The sequence below is a fragment of the Eumetopias jubatus genome, unplaced genomic scaffold (assembly GCF_037043125.1).
Source record: "Eumetopias jubatus isolate StellerSeaLion01/CBP00866 unplaced genomic scaffold, mEumJub1_p1.0 scaffold_2, whole genome shotgun sequence".
Taxonomy (NCBI): domain Eukaryota; kingdom Metazoa; phylum Chordata; class Mammalia; order Carnivora; family Otariidae; genus Eumetopias; species Eumetopias jubatus.
The window spans coordinates 198,993,614-199,016,538 of NW_028274808.1; the positions used below are offsets into that span (position 1 = coordinate 198,993,614).

The 22,925-nt window shown below is 53.1% G+C and overlaps 1 protein-coding gene across 1 annotated transcript in view; it reads right to left on the bottom strand.

The window, feature by feature from the left end:
* The window catches only part of AFAP1 (actin filament associated protein 1), an 82,421-nt gene that overhangs the window by 18,522 nt on the left and 40,974 nt on the right, over positions 1 to 22,925 (bottom strand). Inside the window, exons 7-11 of the mRNA XM_028088788.2 lie at positions 19,530 to 19,625; positions 17,779 to 17,860; positions 13,400 to 13,549; positions 6,988 to 7,199; positions 1,986 to 2,131 (exon numbers count right to left, since the gene is read on the bottom strand). Coding sequence (XP_027944589.1) covers positions 1,986 to 2,131; positions 6,988 to 7,199; positions 13,400 to 13,549; positions 17,779 to 17,860; positions 19,530 to 19,625 — 686 coding nt within the window. The remainder of the gene's footprint in view (positions 1 to 1,985; positions 2,132 to 6,987; positions 7,200 to 13,399; positions 13,550 to 17,778; positions 17,861 to 19,529; positions 19,626 to 22,925) is intronic.

Here is a 22,925-nt window from a genome sequence, read left to right on the forward strand (position 1 = left end):
AACATCATTTGCTTGTTAAATCTCTTCTCTTGTTTTATATACGTTTAGCTAGAGAACTGGAAAACAAAAATAACCTTTATTGCTAACTAACATTTATAAAGATTTTAATTAGTAGCAAAAATTCCCGTGGCCGAAAACTCCTTACGCACGTATTTTTAATAAATAATTTTTCAATACTGCAATCTACGCTCCTTTCTCAAAACCAGGACCTTCCCACATTTGGTTTAGATTAATATTCATCTGGAAAGCGGAGGCTGAGTTTTGTTCTAGGGGAAATCCTGTTATTCGGGCTGCTCTAATGTGTGGTTATTAGTTGGCTGATTACAGCTGAAGACACACGTGCATGAGGAGGGGCTCCATGATCTAATAAAGTTCCAAAGGAGCAGTTAAAAACCACAAACTCCTTTCTTCTCATGTTGCTCTAGATGTGGAGATTTTGCAAAACCCGGTTTATGGATATTACATTTCTTAAAAAGCCACTTGATTAAATGTGCTCGTTTACTGTGTGTGCTGAAAGATTAGGGGGTTCACTGTAATCCACGTGCACATGGCCGACGGGATAGGGGGTGTTTATGGAAAAATAATGAATAGGAACAGAAGAGTCAGTACTTGACTATGTCACCCTGATTTGACACAAAGGACAGTCTGTAAGAAGTACAGGGAGTCTAGACTTTAGGAAACCTCTACTGTCACTGGAGATTTTCTGAAAGAGTCGTACAGAAATTAATCCATGTTGTCAAGGCTATTCACCTGAGCTAGGCATAACATGGGGCTCGATCCCTCCTAGGAGCTCATGTTGCCTCTACTGGCCCCAGAGCATCCCAGCCAAGCACTAAATGTTCCTTCTACAGCACCACTCGAGAGACACACGGAGACTGCTCGAACTCCCCCCGCCACACCACGCTCGTGTTCAAACTAGATGGTGGAGCTCATGGTAAACAGGCCAGTGTCGCTGTGGGTACTGGGTCTCCCCATCACAGAGCTGCTGGTATGTTCATCATCACAGGCAGACGATACAACTCAATCCCAGGCGCCTGTCCTTGGCTTCAAATGCAGACTCTCTACCGATGAGGGTAGAGAGGGTAGTAGAAGCAGGGGTCCAGGGTCTGTAGACAGGAGACCAGAGGAAGCTCCAGATGTTGCCCCAGATACTGCCTCCGCTAGCCTGGTCTCTACAAAGGGAGCTCAGGCACCGAGAGGTTATAGATCCCTTGTCCAGACTCTCCACTTAGTGAATACCACGCAGGACCAGAGCCCGAGGTCCCTCCTCCTCATCCAGCGCCCCTCCCCTCACAGCCCCAGGGCAAAGGCCTTACAGACCAGTACTATTATGAAACCAGTTCTGGCCTTTTGGGCTGCCTGAATCTCAAATGCCCTCAGGGTCTGTGGACCTAACCTTGAGAACTGCTGCTATCATTATCTTCGTTGTCATTATGTTACAGAAAGATGGTTCAAAACAATGTTTTCATACAAATAAGCCTTTTAAAGAAAATAAAACCACAACTTAAGTTTTAAAAGTACATGACCGATGACCTTGAAAATTCAGTCCTCCTTACAGCAGATGTAAATCATTTGTTGCATAGAATTGTCCCCTTAATACAGGGGTCAGCGATCTAAGGCCATGGGACCCATCCAGTCTGCTGCGTGTTTTTGCAAATAGTTTTATCGGAACACAGCACACGGGTTCCCTTACCCACGGTCTGTGGCTGTGATGGCAGAGTGAGCAGCTTCAACAGGAAACATTTGGCCCCCAAAGCCAAAAATACTTACTGTCTTGCACTTTACAGAAAAAGTTCGCCACCCCTGCTCCAACAGAAAACACAGAGGGAGGAAATGACAAATATTTCAGCAGAGTTTGCATCAACATAATACAAAAGGGAGAGTCTTTAGTTGTTTTTCCCCCCGAGTCCATGCACACAAAAAGTTAAAGAATTAGTGAAAGAAGAGCATTGTTTGGCTTCAGGGCCACTTCACACGGATCTTACCAGAAGGTTTGTTTGGCCGTCTGGATGACGTTCGCAGACGTCTCCACGTCAATGTAGTCGTAGTGCAGGGCCCCGGGGTCTGTGGAGGACCCCGTCTCGGCCAGCAAAATCCCAATCCATCTGCCCATGTCCTCAGAAGAGGAGGCCTGGGGAGGAGAAGGGAGAAGCGTGCGTGCACTTAAGTGATGGTAAGGGGTCTCATATTCCCGCACGTCTGCATAGACACCGTGTAGCAGCAAAGCCAATGCGACCAAAAGCACATGAGGGGCATAAAGAGGCGTGGAGACGCCGTCCCAGCCTGAGCGATGCACTCATACTGCGTGTACACCAAGTCTCGATGCAGGAAGTTACAGCATGATTTCCACCCAAGGAAACAAAATCTGAGTCCTACAGTGCCGTCCGATTACTTTGGGGAAAGGCAGCAGGTGTGAGGTGCAGGAATTGCTGCAGGGAGTTAAATCTCAGTTGGAGGAAGTCGCCTAGAAAGCATCATTAACTTGGCAACAAAATCTGGCCAGAAGGAGGAGCCCCTCCAACCTGGGCCTGGCCTGACCTGGAAACCCCATGGGACCCACACCTCTGTGGGCTCCAAGCTCTGTCCCCCCCCCCCCCCGTAGCCCTTGTTGGGGCCTCCTAACCTGGCCTGAAATGGCAATCTTAATTCCCCTGATTAGATGGTACAACGACTTTCTTTCCTATCTTCTGTGTTTACGTAAGCGCAATCATGCTTTATAGCCCCGAGCTGCTTTATGCATGACATTTTTAAGATCTCTGAAATGGTCCCCACCCCAAATTTGATCTGCTGAATGTGCCAGTCTGAAATATAGCTTTAAGATCCTGTTCATTAAATTTCTAAGTCACCCTTGTGACATGATTTAGAAAATCAGAAGTTTTACATTTATAATGGTATTCAAAACATTTGATTCATCAGAATATGATGTTTAAAGTTTAGGGGACGTTGAGCTATTAAGTGCATGAGTTAATGGAATGTGAAAGAAAAAATAAGTATTTTCATTAAAATGACTAATTTTCAATATAAAGAAAGATCTATTTTTTAAAGATTTTATTTATTTATTTGTCAGAGAGAGAGAGAGAGAGAGCGCGCACAAGCAGGGGGAGCAGTAGAGGGAGAGGGAGAAGCAGGCTCCCCACTGAGCAGGGAGCCCGACAAGGGACTCACTCGATCCCAGGACCCTGGGATCATGACCTGAGCTGAAGGCAGATGCTTAACCGACTGAGCTGCCCAGGTGTCCCAGAAAGATCTATTAAGTTTAGCTCAAAGACTTAAAGAAAATGAGGTTTTATATTTACAGGCTTGACAGGCTGAACAGAGATCAGAATACATGTAATTGTAAATATTCCCAGGGCCGTTAACATGGGAGAAACTATTTTTCATGTGGCTCATACAATGGGCTAGTAACAAATCCCTCCTAGCCAGTACTGAGTGAGGCCCCAGGACAAGCTGCAGGGACTCCAGTCATGAGTCTTGCAGAGGGAGAATGTAGCCAATGTTCATGGAATGAAAATGAATTCATTTGAATACTTGGGTAAATAAAAATCAAAAATGTGTTATCTTCACTGGTCTTTCTGTCCTTCCCCAAAACAAAATCTGCAGCCACGATGTATCTGTGACTCAATCTATACTGATGTGTCTGTTACTACCCTACCTAAGCATTTTTAAAAGTATTTTAACACACTATATAACACGTGATTGATACAATTACACTAGAGCTCATTAATTATTTTCTTCATAGTTTATAGAATTTTCTCATAGGCTTGTGGAAAAAAAACCCTGTGATGTTGAACTGAAATTAGAGGTTATTGGTTATGATCTCATGGTTCTTAATACAGAAATAGATACGGATGTGGATGTGTGAATGCACATGCATGTGTATATGTATGTTTACAAATACATACATGTACATAACACACACACGTGCACAAATACACACACACACACACACACACGCCTATTTCTGAGTCCCACCTGGAGGAACCCACTAAGAGCTCTCTGGAGAAATGGCTGAGGGGCAAGGAAAGGTACAAGATGAGCCCAGAACATCTTATCAAAGAATGGCGGGGCCCGTGGTGTCTTATCCCAGGGGCATAGCAAAGGCCGCAGGGGTGAGTTCGAAGGGCCTTCTGCTGACCAAATCTGGGATGATTCCACCAAAGTAAATCATGACAATAAAGCATATAATCACTGATTAAAACAATATTCTCTGAATCCCCCCTGATACACATTACATAAAGGGATTAATAATTAAATGGGAGGAGCGGGAAACCTTCCTTACAGTAGGTGTGAACTAATGTGTATAGAAGGAATGATGGAGTTTCAAAGTCCCTATTTAGCACCTGTCATTATAACGACTGTTTCAGGTAAGCGTCATCAATGGACGCTAACGTTAGCAGGCGCAGAAGTGAGTGATGACGGGGTATTTACATAGATGGCCTCAACATACCTTCCCATATGATGCTTTTAAAGACAAAGGGAAAGCCCAGTAAGTGTGCGGTGGGGAAACCGCGCAGACACCCTGCCCAAGGGGAAAAGTGGACACTATTGGCTGTTGGTGGGGGGGTGACAGGTGCGACTCCCGGCGGGACGCGCTGCGACATCCACCACGGGCTCCGGCTGGGGAGCCCACCTGGAGCCCAACAGCAGGGAAACAGCAGATGCGCCCAGACTGAGCGGCCTCTATGCAGTAACTGGTCTGTACCCTCCACATGTCTCCACACCATGAGGCCAGCCAGCCGGAGAAAGAGACAGTGGCTGAGGCGACACACAGTCTGGGGTTTCCTCCTGCCTGCAAGGGACACTGTCCAGCTCGGAAAAGCCGATTAAGATCTATGGATCAGATTACAGGGGTGTGTAAACATTAATTTCCTGATTTTTTTTTTTTTAAAAAAACTTTTTATTTATTTATTCATGAGAGACAGAGAGAGAGAGAGAGAGAGAGGCAGAGGGAGAAGCAGGCTCCCAAGGAGCAGGGAGCCCGATGCGGGACCCGATCCCAGGACCCCGGGATCATGACCTGAGCCGAAGGCAGACGCTTACCCATCTGAGCCACCCAGGCGCCCATAATTTCCTGATTTTGATAATTATATTCTGGTTTTGGTAAGGGAATGCTTTTGCTTTTAGCAAATTCGCAATAAAGTATTGAGGGAATAAAGGGGCAACACAGCTGTAAAAGGTTCTGAGAAACTTCACACAGAAGGAGAGGAATGGGGGAGGGGGGAGCGCAGGAGACCCCACACACAGGAAAATATTATTATCGGGGGATATGGATGGAGAGTGCATGGAAATTATTTCTGATATTATCATGACTTTCCTGAAATTATCTCACAGTAAAAGTTAAAATGACCTTAGAAAACATACAGATTACATTTCCTGGCTGGTGCACTGCCTTTCATGACTGAGCGATGCAGGCTGCCTGTGTGTGATGGGTGCCGCGTGGTTCTGCGCGCGCGCGCGCGTGAGTGTGTGATTGATGACCGGGCCGTGGAGGAAGGGGCTGCCCTCCCTCACAAGGACTGGGGCCCTTCCCACCTGCGGGCTGCAGGTGCACAAGGGTGCCTTCCTCACCAGGCCGCCCCCAGGTCTGCCTCTCTCCCTTCCGGGATCAGGCATGCGCCAACTCAGACCTCCCCCACTGCGCCCCATCCCAGGGCTGCTGCCGAAGCTGGCCCAGGAGACCTGCCTTGTTTCACATCAAGGCCACAGTTTCTTCCTTTGTGTTTTTAGCTGTCTCCCTGCACCCACCCTAGTTTTCAGCCTGCATAAATCTTACTAAGTACAGACTCTGGCCCAACACTCACATTTTATAGGTGAATCAAAAAGCCCAGGGAGAGAAAAAGACGTGGTGTGATCCCAGTGGGGGCAGAATGAGGACGGGGGCCCAGGAGTGTGGACCCCAGGCCGGGGGGGGGGCCAGGGCCAGGAGTGTGGACCCCAGGCGGTCCCAGGACCGCGAGTCCACAGCCGGCCACCTTCCATCCTGGCCAGCCTCACAGGTTACCAGCCCGTGGGACGAAGAACAGTGTTAGTCTTTTCCCAGCCCCGCGAGAAATAGTCGTTTCTGTCAAAAGAGTCTCTGAAACAAACTCCTATCTCCTATCAAGACCTTCTAGACGGCCTCACGGGCCACCTCGATCTTGGCCCCAAGCCCCGGGCTCGCTCTCCATCCATCTAGCACTACGGTCGTTTGGACTCTGGGTCTATCCCTGAGTAATGGAGTGCACCCGAGCCTGTGCAGCAAATCTAACGCAGCCTTGTTTCTGCCACCGACACAGCCCACGTCTGCGAACTCTGGAAGTTCACAGCCCTGGTGCTTGTGCACAGCTGCGTGTGCACGCGAGTCTGCGTCTTAGTCATGATAATGTAAATGAACAAAAAGATAAAGAAAAGGAGGTCTGAATTCATAGTGAGCAGAAAATAAATTGTGTAATAGGTGGAAAGTAAAATTGGCAGTTTTCAGCAGATAGCTAAGAAACCAGGTTCAATTGCTTTTCTGCTTTAGTGAAGAATTTGTTCCAGAAAAGCAGGCAGACACGTAACAGATGCACACAAAGCTGAGGGCGCTTCGGAATTAAAGGTGTTCTTTCGGTTTCCATGGGATTGGCACATGAGCCACGGTCTATAGGGTTATCTAAAAACACCTGTTTCGTCTGTAAAGAACATTCCAAAAGGCAAATTAAACAAACACCATTGATTCGCAGGTGGGCCATAGGGGCAAAATGAGTTATTTTTCTGCCACCTTTAGAAAGCAGTGCGCTGTATGGAGTCACGTAGCTCATCTTCACACAAAGGCATGCGGAGGAAAGGAAGCCGGGTGGTGGGCGGGTGCAGGGCGGCCTGTACCGCCAAGTAAGAACGGAAACCGGCCTGAGGAGGAGGCGACAGAAAAGGCCGGCAGAGGCCACCACCGTGGGCATGAGGGACACGGCCAGAAGCCACGGTGCCCCAGGGAAGGATCTTGGAGTGTGGCCGTGGCCGGCACCTTACCTCCAGCACGGCCACCTCCTGTCCATTGCGAAGCAGTCGGAAGGTCAGGGGGTGTTTGGAGTCCAAGCCCGGGATCACGTCACAGCCGCGCAGAGGAATAGAAACGATGTGGGTCTTGAGATCGGTCCTATCCTTGTGGAAGATGAGCTTGTTATCCTTGACTCGGCACCAGCGCTCCCGCCAACGGCTGTTGGAGAGCACGTTGAGGTAGCCTGCAAGGGGGCCGAGGGCAGACGGTCAGCGCACGGAAGCCAGACCCCCACAGGCCTTCAGCCAGCTCTGCAGGCTCCTCGTTAGGCAGACAGCCCACCCCACACGCCCCTGAGCTCCTGCAGTTTGAGGATTCTGTCGGACGAGGGAAGCCCACCCAGATGGGATGGAAAGCCCATGTCTCTGACCCCGCACGACGCCTTTACCGCTCTGGGGAGATCTGTGTACCCCTGCACGTGGGATCGAATCATAAGAACAGTGATCGTCATTTCTAAAAAAGGAAATTTCCTCAAATATGAGAGAAACTGATCGCTCTCGTTTGCCACAAACCGATGAGCAGACGAACATACACAATGTGAGGTAACGAGGCACGGGAACCAGATCTCACAGGGCGGCTGCCCCTCGTACCCACTCCGTGGCACAGAAAACTCAGGTCAAAAAGGAAGGAATAAAATGAGGGTGTCTTAAGTCATCAGCCACTTTTTCAATTCGTGCATGCGTGCGCATGTGACACACACGCCCACGCACAAGGGATCCTCTCCAGTTCAGGTTTTTATAATGCCTTTCCGAAAGGTTTGGGAGGGTGCGTTTTGCTTCTCTCCGTGTCTCTAACACACTTAGCTTCTGCGTCTTACACATGTCATTAGCAATGGGTAAATGCTATGGAATCCCATAAAATAAAACCCTGAACACGCAGGTAAGTTACAGGGCTTAAGGATGCTTTCTACATGACCGATAAATACTTGCTCAATGAATTCCCGAGGTGAACACATAAAGTGGAAGTTTTCACTTGGCTCGGCGTGACATCCGTTCTACCGATAACCCCTAAATGCAAGTGCGCTGCTTCTCCTGGAACAAAAGCTTTCATTTGGGGCCTATGTTGCTGTATTTATAAAATAAGAGAAAAAGGGGAGAAGCCAGCCCATTGGCTCAAGTGCCTGGGACCCAAGTTCCTTATATTTTGTAAGTTTAGGAGGGAGTGCACGGAGGAAAAGAGAGGCTGGGGTCCAGTCGGGGGAAGGGGGTTACTCCTGATGTGTGACGGGGTACAGGCTACCTAGCAAAGCCTGACCTGAAGCTGTTTTATTTTATTTTTGAAAGATTTTATTTATTTATTTGTCAGAGAGACAGCACACAAGCAGGGGGAGTGGCAGGCAGAGGGAGAAACAGGCTCCTCACTGAGCAGGGAGCCCAAAGGGGGGCTCCATCCCAGGACGCTGGGATCATGACCTGAGCTAAAGACAGACGCTTCACCGACTGAGCCACCCAGGCGCCCCTCTGTTGAGGAATTTAAGCAATAAGACCTAAGAGCATAGCTGACTTCTTGATAACAGTGACCAGGTTCCTTGTAAGCTTGCACGGGACTTTCTACTGGAGAACTCAGCACTTGGGGCCACTCTGGCTCAGTGCCACTCACTGCCCTTCGCAGTGTGGAGGGGGCAGCTACCGAGCACGCTCCACTAACCAGGGGGATGCTCATCTCTGGAGCAGGTCAAGGCACTCTCGGGATATCTTCTTCTCTGACTGAACCCAGCCTAAAGTCACCAATGCTATGAATTTCTTGACATCTGAGTCACAAAAGGAATGATTATATCGGACAAACCCTCGTTTTATTTAGAGCATGACATCACAGGAAATTACCATGTTTTAATGCCTTTCTCAGATTAATTTTCAGTTCCCAAAAGGGAAAGGCAAAGAGAAAATCACAGGGGATGAGCGGCCCGTTTCTATAAACAGGAAAGCCCACGGTACCAGCCTCCAGCGCCAGGCTCACTCCCCTCTGCTCCTCTCTGAGAGGGGTGGCCTTACATTCCCATCTTCGGGGTGGGGAGCACAGGGAAATGACGGACAGCCCATCGAAGGCATCTGGAGTCACAGGGTAGGTTCCCATGCCCCCTGACTCTCTGATGGGGTGGGTGGAGACTCACGCCGATGGGCCCCACGCATAGTTCGGCCGCAGCACACAGCTGCCACCAGGTGGTGCCCGAGTGCGGCCCGGCCAACGTACTGCAGGGACAGCCGGGTCCTCCAGGGGTCCTCTGCTGAGAACCGCACCCCCCACCCCAGGCTCACCCGCCCACTCAGGGCAGTTCCACCAACTGCATGAGACGATTTCAATGCAATTTCATTTCTTTTTAGATTCCACCCATCATGTTAAGTGAGATGTTGCCGTATCTTTGCAGTTTGGGCACGTCAGTTAGATGTTTTGAGATGATTCCTGCTCTGAATTCTAAGATTTCTCGCAAAACCATGGCAAGAGGCTCAAGGTTTCATGAGAGCTGTAAAAGTAACATTGGAGACCCATTACAGCCTCCGCACCAGGGCTCCCAAGTTCAAGCGGCTGCAGAGAAGCCGGTGGAAGCGGGGCCAAGTGCCCACCAAGCTCCCCTCTGCAGGGCGTGAAACGTGGCGCCCGCCGGCCCTGGTGCCGCTCTTGAGAGACCTCTCGTCCCAGCGCGGCGGCTGGTTCCACCCGCGGCCTTGGTTTATAATCAGCTGGGAGGAGACATCCCGGGGAGAGAGGGGCCGGGGTTACCAAAGGTCACGATGCTGCCACCGGCCGAAACCAGCCCTCCCGGTGCCCAAACCCCATCTGACCATCTTAGGGGCCTGTCCTCCAACAGGCGCACGTGCCCAGGAACGAGGATGCCGACGCCCCAGGGTGGCGACTCATACCCAGAACGCTTTCCGCCCCCTTGATTGAAGTCCCCTGATTTTTTGTTGGGTAGATTGTGATAGAAGGTAAGAGGTATAGAGCTTCCCTGTATGGCCACTGAAACGCGCTCCTGCTGAAAATGTCACAAAGTCACAGAAGAGTCGAGCTAGGAGGGGCCCTGGAATCACCCAGCAAGGCCCTCAAGCTAGCTCAGCTTATGCTGCCTCAAGGAGACCTCCACCTGAGACCTGGGTCCGCTCCTTCCGCCCAGCTCCTGTGCTCCTCATGACCCATGCCGCGCACCGGCACTGCCCTTACATTGCCTGGACTATGTCTGTGTGCTCAGGTTTCTTAAAAATAAGCACATTAGGTGAACCAATGAGTAACAAGAGCAACCGCTTACTGAGCATAAATTATGACTTAATTATTAAGCACTGAGCTTAGTGTTCATGATTTTATCTTTCAGTTTCCTTAGGAAAACAAGGTAAGTACGAGCCCGTTTCACAGAGGAAGAACCTGAGGCTCAGGGAGGTAATGCAATTTGCTTAAGGTAAGTCGTTCCGCCAGTGAGCTGGCGGAGCTGCTCGTGTGCCAGGCACTGTGCTGCTGGGTGCTGGGGCGCGGCTGGGGCATGGCTGGGGTGCAAGGTAGTTCTGAGTCTCATCCCGGAAGGCGGGAGACAGCTGCAGAACTGGGCTGAGACGAGACTGTCAAAGGCTCTGAGCTGAGCCGCACAGAGATTCGTGTTTCAGCCTAGGACTCTGTTTTCGCAGCTCCCCCCGGTGGCCTGGAGGGTGCGGAGAAGGCGGCCAGTCAGGAGACTGGTGCGCTGGCCCAGCAGGGGACAGGGGGGCAGAGAGCGAGAGGACACACGTCTCCTGACAACAACCGCTGGGTTTATAGAGACTCTCGTAAGCACCAGAGAAGGGCAAACAGAGGATCCTTCTGGGGTCTGGTGTACATCTCAGACCACGGCATGCCCGTGGCTGTGCGCAGCGCTCACCCCGCCGACGCCCCCATCACCGCTGGGCGTCGGGGCAGGAAGGAGCGGTGCTATAGGGCTGGCTGGGGGGCTCACCGCCCCTCCCCGCTCCCCTTGGGGGTGTCTGCAGAAACCATCTCCTACCCCCAACAGGGTTTTTATCATGCATCTGGAGGCCCAGCTGCCACACTTCAGGGAAGAGTGGATTTGAACCCAGGTCTTGGTTGCTCCCGGAAGCTCTCTTCTGCCTGCCCAGCAGCATGGCCCCGCCGGCCCAGCCCGCGTGGCTATGCTCACAGCAGAGGGACTGGGGCTGCGTGGCCCCAGCTTGGCACGGTGGGTGTCTCGGGCCTTTACCCAGCTGACCTTTTCTGCCTACAACTTTGCAGCTGTACCAAAATCACTGAGAACAGTCATCCCCCCCCCGCCGTCCTTCCTCTATGGGCCCCTTCTCTGGCCCCTGCACCCAGCGAAGACCTAGGTGACAGTCTTAAAATCTTGTGGACAGAGAAAGTTCTCTTAATAGAGGCAAAAGATGTCCCCTGGGCTGTTTGGTAGAAATCCACACATGTGTAATTATAGGCTCCAGATGCCCCCCTTCCTGCCCTCGGAGCGGCCAACTGTGTTTCTGAAAAAGTGCCAGCAACAGGATTTCCCGCAGGGCCTGAGCACCAACACAGGGAGGCTGTTTATGAGGGGTTACGAGCGGGCAGACGCAGAAGGCAGGGGCAGAGCTGGGTCAGCTTGTGGGGCTCAGTGTTCTGGTTTGTAACGAGGGTCTGGACCCCAGTGTCTACCTTGCCTTCCACATGAATGTTGCTTTTCATGAAAGAATTTCTACTTCTTCTGCTGACCCAGAGCAGTTTAAATGACAAAAACGAGGGGCTCCTGGGTGGCTCGGTCGGTTAAGTGTCTGACTCTTGGTTTTCAGCTCAGGTCATGATCTCAGGGCCCTAATATCGAGCTCCACGTCAGGCTCCACACTCAGCAGGGAGTCTGCCAGACAGCCTCTCTCCCTCTACCTCTGCCCCCTCCCGCTCATGCACGCATTCTCTCTCTCAAATAAATAAACCTAAAAAAAAAAAAAAAAAGCCAAAAAAGAAGCTAAAAAAGGTGTTCCCTTTGTTGGATAATTCCCTCTTTCCATTTTTAATCCCTAACTCTTCTGCAGGGCCAACCCAAAAGGAGAAACAACCCCACACCACCCAGTGCTTCTTGCTGCACCAAGGAAGGCAGAGGCGGACAGGAAATAGCACCTTGGCATCAACAGATTCATGTTTTTCCTTCTGCCCCTCGGTGCTAGAGCTTTGTGTGGTCTGCTGTCGTTCTGCCCCTCGGTGCACCCCGACCCAGGGTGGCCAAGGCTTGACGAAGGACGTGACTCTACCAGGCCCACTGAAGTCTCACGTGGGGCTTCCTAGAAGCACAACCGTCAAGGCCAGAGTGAGCTGGGACCTCCCCCGGACCTGCCCTCAGGACGCAGCACAAGCCTGGCTCCTGCATGCCCAGGCGCCCAACCCCTCTGCGACCCGCCCCCCACTGCCCGCCGCAGTGCCGACTCTTCCTGTCGTCCTGGCACAGCTCACATCCTGGGACATGAGGGCTGGTGAATTACTTCATCATTGTCTGTATGACCAACTTTGGACACTTGGGGCAGCGTATCCCCGGATAAGGCCCATCCCCTGGGCAGATGGATGCTCACGGCCACACAGGGGTGAGCAGAGCGAGTCCGCAGAGGGAAGCGCCTGGGGACCTGCTGACAGGACATTGGGCACCTATAGCCCATCCTCAATTCCTAACAGAGGCCGAAGCCCCATCGCCCGGCTTCCAGGGCTGTTCTCCTGCGAAGGGCTGCACGGTGGCCGAGGAAACGGTACGGCTCTGCAACCTCACCCTCCACCCCTCCCCAGCAGCCACCCCGCCCGCACCGCCGCCTCACTCGGGTCCCTGGAGACGCTCCCAATGCCCTGGTTTCCCCCCTCTTAGTCACCGGGTCCCACTGCACGTCTCTCCCTGTGACTGCTCATTCAGACCCGTCCCTGCCATGTGAGCGGAAGCCCTGGGAGGGCCGGAGCCGCGTCGTGCGCGCCCACCCCGTCCTGGTGGGGGCAGCTGCTCGGAAAGGACTCCAGGTGGCAGACTGACGATGGAGTGGTCCAGCAGGCTGCCCTTGAAACGGAGGTCTGAGACACGCAGTGCTGCCAGGACGGCTGGTTTACCGTGTCAGCCCAGGGGAGAGCGCCAACTGTAACCCCACACGCTCCGCGCGCCTTCCTTCGCTCGCCAAGGCACGTGCGTGTGCCCCAGCTTCGAAACGGTTAAAAGGAATGTGGGAGCACGTCATAGGATCAAAGAAAGAATTTGTTTTTCATCTTGAAAGAACCTCAGAGATCATGTCAAACCCCTGCGAGATCTTTTATTAATGAGCAGTCAGGATGGAGTACCTCTCCCGCCATTCTGAGGCTCACCAGCCTGACTCGCGCGAGCCCACGCGAAGCAGAGGCCCCTCCAGAAGAGGCCACGTGCCAGGTGGGCACTGCTCACGGCCAGGCACCCCGTCTTACCGCAGGTGGGGACGTCCTCCTCCGCGGATGAGGTCTGCTCGTCTGTCGAGGGCTTTTTCTTCCCCAAGCCGATGATCTTGGTGATCTTCTTCCCAGTGACTTTGGACACGGTTCCCTTGGCCTCCGATTTGGAACTCTTCTTCCTCTTAACTGTCAAGAACCATGAAAACAAGAAAGTGTGTTTCAATGATAGACTTTAACTGAGAAAAAATAAAAATAAAGCATAAATCACAGTCAATTTTATTTTCCTCATTTTTTACCCATTGAGCACGTTCTCTGTGCCAGCTATTGGTGTTGACAGAAGACGGCAAAACACAGGTGTCCTGAGGGATCTCCTGTTCTAAAGTAGGCTGAGAACATGCACACACACATGTACACACGTGCACACACGGAGGCGGCCCGATGGCACCAGGCCCGGGCAGGGAGCTACAGTGGGGTGACATGGCAGAGGTACTGGGTGGCGGGGGAAGCCTTCCGAGGAGGGCGACTTTGAGCCAGGAGCTGGGTGATGAGGAAGCGGCTGTGAAGAACCCAAAGAAGAACCTTCTGGGCAAGAAGAGCTTCAGCCAACACAAAGGCCATGAGGCTGGGGGGAGCTGGACGGGTGTGAGGAACAGAGTCAGTGTGGCCAGACCTTGGCCAGCTTGGGGAGGGGACGAGGGAGGGGAAGGGGGGGAGGCGGGTCTTCCCCAGTCCCAGGAAGCCCTTAAGCAGCCCCTCACCCATCCCTGAGATGTGAATGTAGCTCTGCACTCTCCAGAACTCTCGGCCCATTACGGTCTGCTTTTGCCTGCAGGGTATTAAACGATGAAGTCATGCCCAATATATCAAATTCACAAACACCGTGCCTCAAAACAATTTCTGGCTTCCTCTGGGAAACTGGAAGATCTGGCAACTCTGGACCCCCTTCTGGGATTTCGTGGAGATCAGAGGTGCGTGAGAGAGCACACCCAGGACTGGGAGACAAGATCCTTCCTCCCACAGCAACTCTGCAAAGGGACATGTCACTCATTCCATCACCTGAGGGCCATGATGTGCCTGGTCTTGGAGCCAAAGGGGAAAAGGCAACTTTCCAGACTGCACAGGACACTGGGGCGCTGGGAGGGTCAAGTGCAGCTTCACAACGGAGTGGGGTGGGATGAGAGAGGGGCTCCACAGCCTCCCATAACCCTCCTGGTGTCCCCATCTCCGGGGTGACTCCCACCACCCAGTCTATCACCCACAGGGGGTCATAATCCCTTTGGAAAATGTCATGAGGCAGGAATTCCGTCCCCTCCTGCTCAGCCCAGCACAAGCACACACCAGAAATAGCCACAGGATGATTTCAGAGAGAGGGGGCTCGGGACGTGGGATTACAAGCCCGGGGTCTCATTCCTAAAGCCCCCCGTGATGCCGCTGACTCATTCTCTCCTGGCGGCTGGGGAAGTTCTCCCCCTTCCTGTCCCCCTCTGCCACCACCGGCAGGGCCCCAGGTGCAGGCCCACACCCCTACCCCACCCCGGTGTGTCCCCTGGCCCCACAGACCCACACCCCGAGCTCAGTCACTTGGTTTGGACCCTTATTGCCTCTCTAGAAACAACAGTTGAAAGAAAAGAAGCCATGCCGAATTTCTGGGTAAACACAGTGTTTTTTCCAGACTGAATGAGGTGCCCCCGACCATCTCTGCTTTGAAGCCCTAACCCCAGCGTGGCTGTATTTGGTGATGGGGTCCCAGGAGGTCATTAAGGGTAGGGCCCTGATCTGGCAGAATGAGTGTCCTTTTTAAGAGACCGAACACAGAAGAAAGGCCATCGACATGAGGACACGGGGGGAGGCGGCCGTCCGCAGCCCAGGAAGAGGCCTCCCAGGCAACCAGCTCTGACGGCAGCACCCTCCGGGGCTCCTGGCCGGCCGAACCATGACAAATAAACGTCTGTTGTTTAAGGGCCCAGACTGGGGTGTCTTGTGAAGGCCTCGTGTGATACAGAAGCGGGAACGCAGGAAGGCCACTCCCACCTCTCCTTACACTCTCCCAACACCCACCACCCCCTCTTTTCAGAGAAAGCCCCAAGAACCCATTGTAATCTTAGCGGGAAGGCCCCTTTCCCCCAGTTACCACCAGGCATGGGGGTCTGCAGCATGGCCACACCAAAGTGAAAGCAGCCGTGCATGGCCCCTCTTAGCTGTTTCGAGAGAGCGGTGAGACCAATCTGGGACCACAGTGCCATTCGAGCTAAGCTTTGCAAGGGTGGCACTCCCAGAGTGCCCTGAAGGCCCCCTTTCACAGAGCTCGCGGGGCACGCAGAGCTCTTCCCCCTGGCTCAAAGCAAAGAGGTTACGTTTACTTCCAATTCTACTCGCATGTGCTCCTGTGGGGAAAGCACCTGCGGGACCCTGACTACAAAGAAAAGAGATCATACTTTTAATTCCTAGAAGGAGCCCCGATTAATTTTTTGCAAAAGCAGAAGCAAGGGACTCCTTGGAAGAAAAAGCCAAAGTATGGAGGAACTTGAGAATACGTCATGCTATTTTACTACACAAAGGCAGAATTCGGAACATGCAATAAAATTATGAAGAAACCCCCAAAACTCAAAACTCTCAACTGAAGGGAGAGCGCAGGAAAGCCACAGGGGTCCAAACATCACACCCCACGAGCGCATGGCGGGCAGGGAGGGCGGGCCACCGAGGCAAAGCTCACTCCCAGCATCTGTAGGGCCGCAACCATCATCAGTGCGGACACTACCGCGTAGCCCACAGAGAATCGGAGTCACAACATGGCTGGGAGGAGGGGAGCCATGCTGAAATCTCTCACGGCAAAGAGCTCGAGAGTGAGCAGCGGGGATAGAAGCTAAGGTCGAAGTAAGGATGTACTTAAACTACCCACTTCCTTCAGCGATGATTTAGTGTCTGCGAGACGCAAAGCAGAACACTTGTGAGCCCGGGGTCACCTTCCTTGTGAAAAGGAAGCAGGGGAATCCTAGATAGAGGTGCATTCCCTGACACAGACCTCCAGACATCTGTATCATTCTGTGAACCTGATTTCCAGCAGGGAGCCGGGGCAGAAATGGCAGATAAGGAAGGAGACTGGCCGAAGCCGTGTCTGCCGTGCCCCACGTCTGAGCAGGGACCTGAGACTGTAGGTTATTCTGTTTCAGGGCAAAACTTAAAGACGGCTTTCCTGGCTTTGATTATACACTATGTGCCCACGGAAGACACAGATGACGCCTTCCCCTAACTTCCGATGGAGACAGCAGAAATTGCACTCGGACACGACCGCATTAGGGAATCACACGGGCAAAGGCAGAGACCGTGACCTTTCGGGGTGAACCTTGTCATGTCACAAGAGTCCAGCTTACTTGGATTTCAAGATTCTTAGTGGCCTGGCTTGCTGTCTGGTTGAAGGGGACCTCATTTCAGAGCTGGGGGGGTATCTGTTCCATTCTAGCAAGAGAGCACAGATGAGCTGGGTGGGCAGACTGCTCCCCCGGGAAGCCAAGGTCCCAGGGCCACGAGCATATAGACTGTTGACTTTGCACAAAGAAAACTCCCCCACGACCCGCAACTCCTACCTTCCTCTTGGCCCACACCCTGGGAAGGAAAGTGAAAGTCAAGCCATGGACTGGGAGAAGCAAGACACACTGATAAAGGACTTGTATTCAAAATATATCAAGGGCTCTCAGAACTCAGTAAATATGAACAAAATCCAATAAAAATATGGGCAAAGATTTGGACAGACATTTCATCAGATACATGGTTGGCAAAAAAGCACATTAAAAAAGGTTCAACGTCGTTAGTCTTTAGGGAAATGCAAATTAAAGCCACAATTACAGAGCACTATATACCCATTAAAATGGTCATAATTTATGCTTGGAAAGCTGACTTAGAAAAAAATAATTGACAATCCGAAAGCCCATGTTCATAGCAGCAGCATCCACAATGGCCAGAACGTGGGAGAGCCCAAGGGCCCGCTGATGGATGGACAGATAAACACAATGTGGTTCATCCAGAGGACAGAATCTTATTCAGCCTTAAAAGGAAGGACATTCTGACACCTGCTACCACGTGACAACCAGCTCTCCCCACTGCGAATTCCTTTCAGCGATAGATCACGTAAGGAAATGAGCTGCCGGCAGCCCAGGAGTCAGGATATATGCAGGGCGCCCACGCCCGGGGCCAGGGTTCAGTAGGACGGCAGGTGAAGACATGTGGGGCTCCCGTCAACCAAAAGGGTCTCTCTGCACTTCCCATGTGCAACCTGGGCCGGGCCGTCTACGTCACTGAACTTCCAAGGAGACTTGCCACACAATCAGTGCCCACGGAGCTGGCCACGGCTGATTTTTGTTGTTTACTCTTGTTTTTGTGTTTCGGTGTTTGTGGTTTGGGCCACGAGTAGAACTCACCTTGTTCTTTTCCTTCACACACAGCGACTCCATTCTCCATAACGCCCTCCCCGTCTGAGCTGGGTCTCTCAGAAGACAGCTTCTGTGAGGGTTAAAAAGGATTAAGTTATTCCCACCATGGTTCGTTAACGGCCGCGTGATGTTTCAGGGATCAGTTCCCAGTGATCCCCAGGGTGGAACGAAGTGTGGCCAAGTCCACGGCAGTGCTGGGAGGCCAGGGCTCAGGTACAGACCGGCTGCCGGCCAGCTTGCTGCTAAAGCTTCAGAAATAGCAGAGGAACGGAGAACAAACTCTCGGAGGTGCTACCCACACACACTCTGATACCCCATCGCATCCAAATCACTTTTACTTGCAAGTAATTTTGAAAAAAATATTAAGATTGCAAAAAATATGCCCCTCACCAAGCCATGTTATCCTTCCAGAAGTAGAGAGCCCATCATCCGCTCAATTCCCTCCTGTTGCCAACCAGTAATTGGGTGAGGTCAGACATCTGCCGTAACAGACACCCTCCAAATATGTATGCAGAGAAAAGCTACGGCTGAAACCATCCAAGGGCACGCCCGAGTGCTTGGGATTATTTTAGCCCTGATATCTGGATATAAGGAGCATGACTGGGACCCTGAGCTGGCATCTGAAGAAGAGATGCTGCTTAGAGCTGGAATCCTTCGTTCTGGCGGGAAAACTGTGGCATCAGGGTGGAGGAGGTGGACTTGAACTCACCCCTCCCAGTCCTGCACATCATAATCCAGCGCCACGGGGGGAGCCTGGCCAGGCGCTAACAGGACGGCCTTAGGGGCCAGAGATCAAAACGGCCAGTGCCCGTGGGGAATGGGAGCCCTGACGCGCTCAGCAAAGGGCTATGGGGGCAGCCTGCCTGGAAAGCGGTGTGCTCAGCAGCATGAGTCAAAATCCTAAGAAATACTTCTACCGTTTGGTCTAGTAAACCAACTTCTGGGAGTCTCTTCTCAGGTAACAGAGACACAGCGAAGACTCGTGTGCGAGATGCCAAGGACTGTGCTGCTTTAAACTGTCTGAAGAAGGAAGATGGGCCTGAAATCAGCAGACTGCGAGTAAGCAGGCTGCCTGCTACAACGCGGGTGGGCCTCACCCAATCAGGCGAAGCCGGAGGCTAGAACAAAAGACCCGCCTTCCCCCACAAGAGGGGATTCTCCAGAAGCCTGCCTGCAGACTTCATCTGCACCACTGGCTCCCCTGGGTCTCCAGGCCGCAGACCTACAGGGTAGATTTCAGACTTGTCAGCCCCCATCATCACATAAGCCAATTCCTTATAATAAATCTCTTCAGGGGCGCCTGGGTGGCTCAGTGGGTGAAGCGTCTGCCTTCGGCTCAGGTCATGATCCCAGGGTCCTGAGAGCGAGCCCACGTCAGGCTCCCTGCTCAGTGGAGAGTATGCTTCTCCCTCTGCCCCTCGCCCTGCTCCTGTTCTAATAAATAAATAAAATCTTTAAAAAAATAAATCTCTTTGTATGTGTGCATATATGTGTACTTGCGTGTATCTGTATACACACTTACATAACTTTGCAATGTATTTAACATTTTACACTTAATTCTATATACTTGATAACACAGACATACACACACGTGCACGCCCTATCCGTCCTGCTTCCTGGAGACCTCGGACTAAAACAAGAACAGACAAAAAAGTTCTCTCAGAGAATGTTATCAGAACATTGAGGGAGGCCTAAATCAGCTGCAAGGGCGCTATTCCTGGGAAGAAAGACGCCCTTACCTTCTCGAGCTCTGTCTTGTGCACTGGAGAGACCGACGGGGGAGGACCTTCTAAATCCGCCGGCCCGCTGCAGCCGCTGTAGACATCTCGGATCACCTACAAGAAGCACAGACATGCCTGAGGGCTCTTGGAGGCCGAAGCCGGCAGGAACCGGCAGGCGTATGGTGCGGTGGGAAAATCTGTGGGCCCAAAAGCACCTGGTTTAAGTCCCAAGATGCCAGGCGCTCCTTCCTTCACTAGTTCACTCGTTCACTCACCGAATGTCTCTCCGATCCCGACACTAACAGGCTTTAGGATACGGGGAGAGCGCAACGCCTTGCTTTCATGGGGCGTGCGTCCCAGTGTAAGTTAGATATCACAGTGGACACTACCACCCAAGCACGACGGTGAAGTAAGACAGCAGTAAGTGCTACAAAGGCTGGAAGGTCGTGTTTAAGGAAAAGGGAACGGCTAGTTGACACGATCAAGAGGCCTCCCTGGGATGACAGGTAGGCTGGGAGCCAAACGCCCAGGACGACGCAGCCACATGAGGAACCGGTGCAAAAGGCTTCCAGGCAGAGGGGCCAGCTGGGGCAAAGGCCCTGTGGTGGACGTGAAGTGCTTAAGGATACCACCCGGCGCCGTGGGGCAGGAGATAGCGGCAGGCCACCAGGAGGGTCACACAGGCCCGGTGAGCAGCTCGAGCCCTGGAGCGACAGGAGTGACTTTCTGGGAGGCAGTACAGCGCAGAAGCCAGGAGCACGGGCTGTAGAGCTCCACCGCCTGGGCTTTCACCCCGGCCTTCACCTTGGGCAAATTTAATTAACTGCTCAGTGCTCCAGTCCTCCCGCCTGCAGAGCAGACGCAGTGGTCCTACCTGTGGGACGTACGTGGCCTGAGACAGTGCCTGAGACGTGGAGGGCACGCCACTGTCAGAAGCCGCAGACAGCACTGGCGCTGTTGAGGGAGGACAGCAGACAAGAACTAGAAGGAAAGGAGTCAGGCCGTCCCGTAGTGGCCCGGGGGACAGAGGGGGGCAGCGTGGGCTGGGGCGATGGCAGGAGGGAGCGGACCAGTGGCGTGCAGAGGATTCCAGAGAAGAACAGGCGGAGCAGGAGAGAAGCACCACCTCCAAGGCAGCTGGGTGCTGCCATTCAGAAGGAGGAGGCAGACAGAAGCAGCAGGAGGGGGAGAAGCAAGGCAGGTGAGTGCGGAGCCAAGCAAGCTTCCAGACAGAGCTGGAACTAAACTAGGCAGTCAGGGGAGAAGAGGCTCGCTCACAGCCCAGCCGGGAGGGGCTGAGTCTCCAGAGGGAGGGCAGACAGAGCAGAACGCAGGTCCAAGACAAGGACGGACCAGAGCCGGTCGGTACGTGGAGCAGAGCCAAAGGGGAGAGGCCGGTGCAGGAATGAGCCTGAATGGCCAGGGAAGCGGGGGCAAACCAGGAGGGTGCAGCTCCCAGGAGCAGGGAGGAGGAGGGAGAAGCAGCCCATCGGTGCAGGGGCACCTCTGAGAAGCCCCTCTGCTGCAGGGGAGGGACGGGGGGGTGGGGCTGCCGGGGGAAGAGATGAGCAGAGGCGGGATTTCCAGGGGCGGCAGGGGGTGGGATCTGGAGAAGGCCAGGGTGTTTGGTGGCGGGAATCTGAGGACGCTCCTGTCCGACCTGTTCTGCCTCCTCAGTGAAAGGCGAGCCCAGAACATCAGCGGCTGGTTCAAAGGCCCAACCTTGCTGAGCTTCTGTTTCCTCACCAGCAAGGGAAGGAGTGTCCGGATGACCTGTCCTGCTATGTCAGCATGGTGACATCCAGAGAAAATGAGACCCTCTATGCAAAGTGCCTAAGCCAACACCTGGCATGTGTAGCTGCTCTGGTCCCCAACACCGTCACCACGGAGAGTCCTCACCAGTGATGCCGAGGGCTCAGAAACGATCCCGCCCGAGACTGACAGGCGTGGGGGGTCCACGGCATGTAGGTAGTGATCCCTGGCCCTGCCGGTGCTCACAGCACCCCCAAGGTCACCCACTGTCCCCACTGTCCCCCACTGAGCTCCTGTCCTGAGCAGGAGTGGTTCTGATCACTGGGGATATGCAGTGAACGGGACAGAGCGGGACCCGGGTCGGCGGAATGTGCATGCTAGCAAGGGAGAAGTTAGGCAGTTCCCTCAAAATGTCTTCTATTCTTTTTGGAACGAAGCTGCGTCCCACCCATGCGTCTTCGGGGCAGAACTGAAATGCCCAAGTCCCAGATACCTGGGTAGCAGCTTTGCAATACGATCTCAGCAGACGTGCCCAAAGTCACTGGCTGGTGCCACTGTTGGGATTAGCGCCAGGAACCGACGGGAGCCCAGGACGGTGTCTGCAGCCACTTTGCTGCTCAGCTGTTTTACAAGAAAGCTACAGAGCACAGTCCACATTTGAGACGAAAACAGGACAAAGGGAAAAGAAAGAAAAGCCCAGAGAGCTTGCTGCCACGTTGTTCTCCCTGTTGATTTTGAGGAGGGAAAGTGTCATCAGAGAGACATCCACCCAGTGGCCTGGGCCTTCTGGATGCCTGAGTCTCTGTCCACGCCAACTCCACTCCTGCTGCTCTGTGTCGGCCTTTGTTCCCACGCCTCCCCCGTGGCGTTACCAGATCTTCAGGTGACGAGGCAAGTTCTTATTTGGTCTAAGGACAGGAGTCTGTCTCTTCTCTAGGAAAAGAGGACGACACAGGCAATGTCCTGGCCTCTTGTGTCAGACAGAAATGGGGTTTCAACCCTCATTCTACGGCCCCCTCCCCAGGTGAGCCTGAGCGGTGCGGACTTGGGCCTGACGTCCTCGTCCAGAACATGCACAGAACAAGGCCTCTGGGCTACTGTGCAAAGCAGGATCGCGGAACGTGAGGGGTCCAGCCAGCTTCTCCCAGAGCGGGCAGGAAGCACGTGTGCGCCCCTTCCCGGGACGACAGCCTTACACAGAGAACGCTCACACGACAATCACGCAAACGAACCAGGAACGTGTAAGCCCCTCATCCCGCACCAGAAGGCTGAACCTCCCAAAACATAACCTGCAGAAACCTCTCTCTGGAAAAGGCTTTTCTTCAAAAAGCAGCTGTCGCCTTTCCTTCTTTCTTTTCTCAAGGGTGGGCGAGGCATGTGAACTGTGGCTTCAGGGATGGATGGGGCTTGCTGGATAGGGCTTGTCCTGCAAGCCTCAGCCTCTGTCTCGTGTGCCCTGGAAGCGGGCTCTGTCCCCCAGGCGGGGCACGGCTCGGCTCCCCTGCCCTCGGCCGCAGCCAGACACATGTTCCTCACGTGCCCCATACACCCACGGGTCTCTTCTCCTCAGCGGGGCTTGCTTTCAGAGACGGGGCTATGCCTTGCTTATGTGGGCATTCCCAAAGCCTAGCACGTAACAGCAACCTAAACAGTGTGATTAAA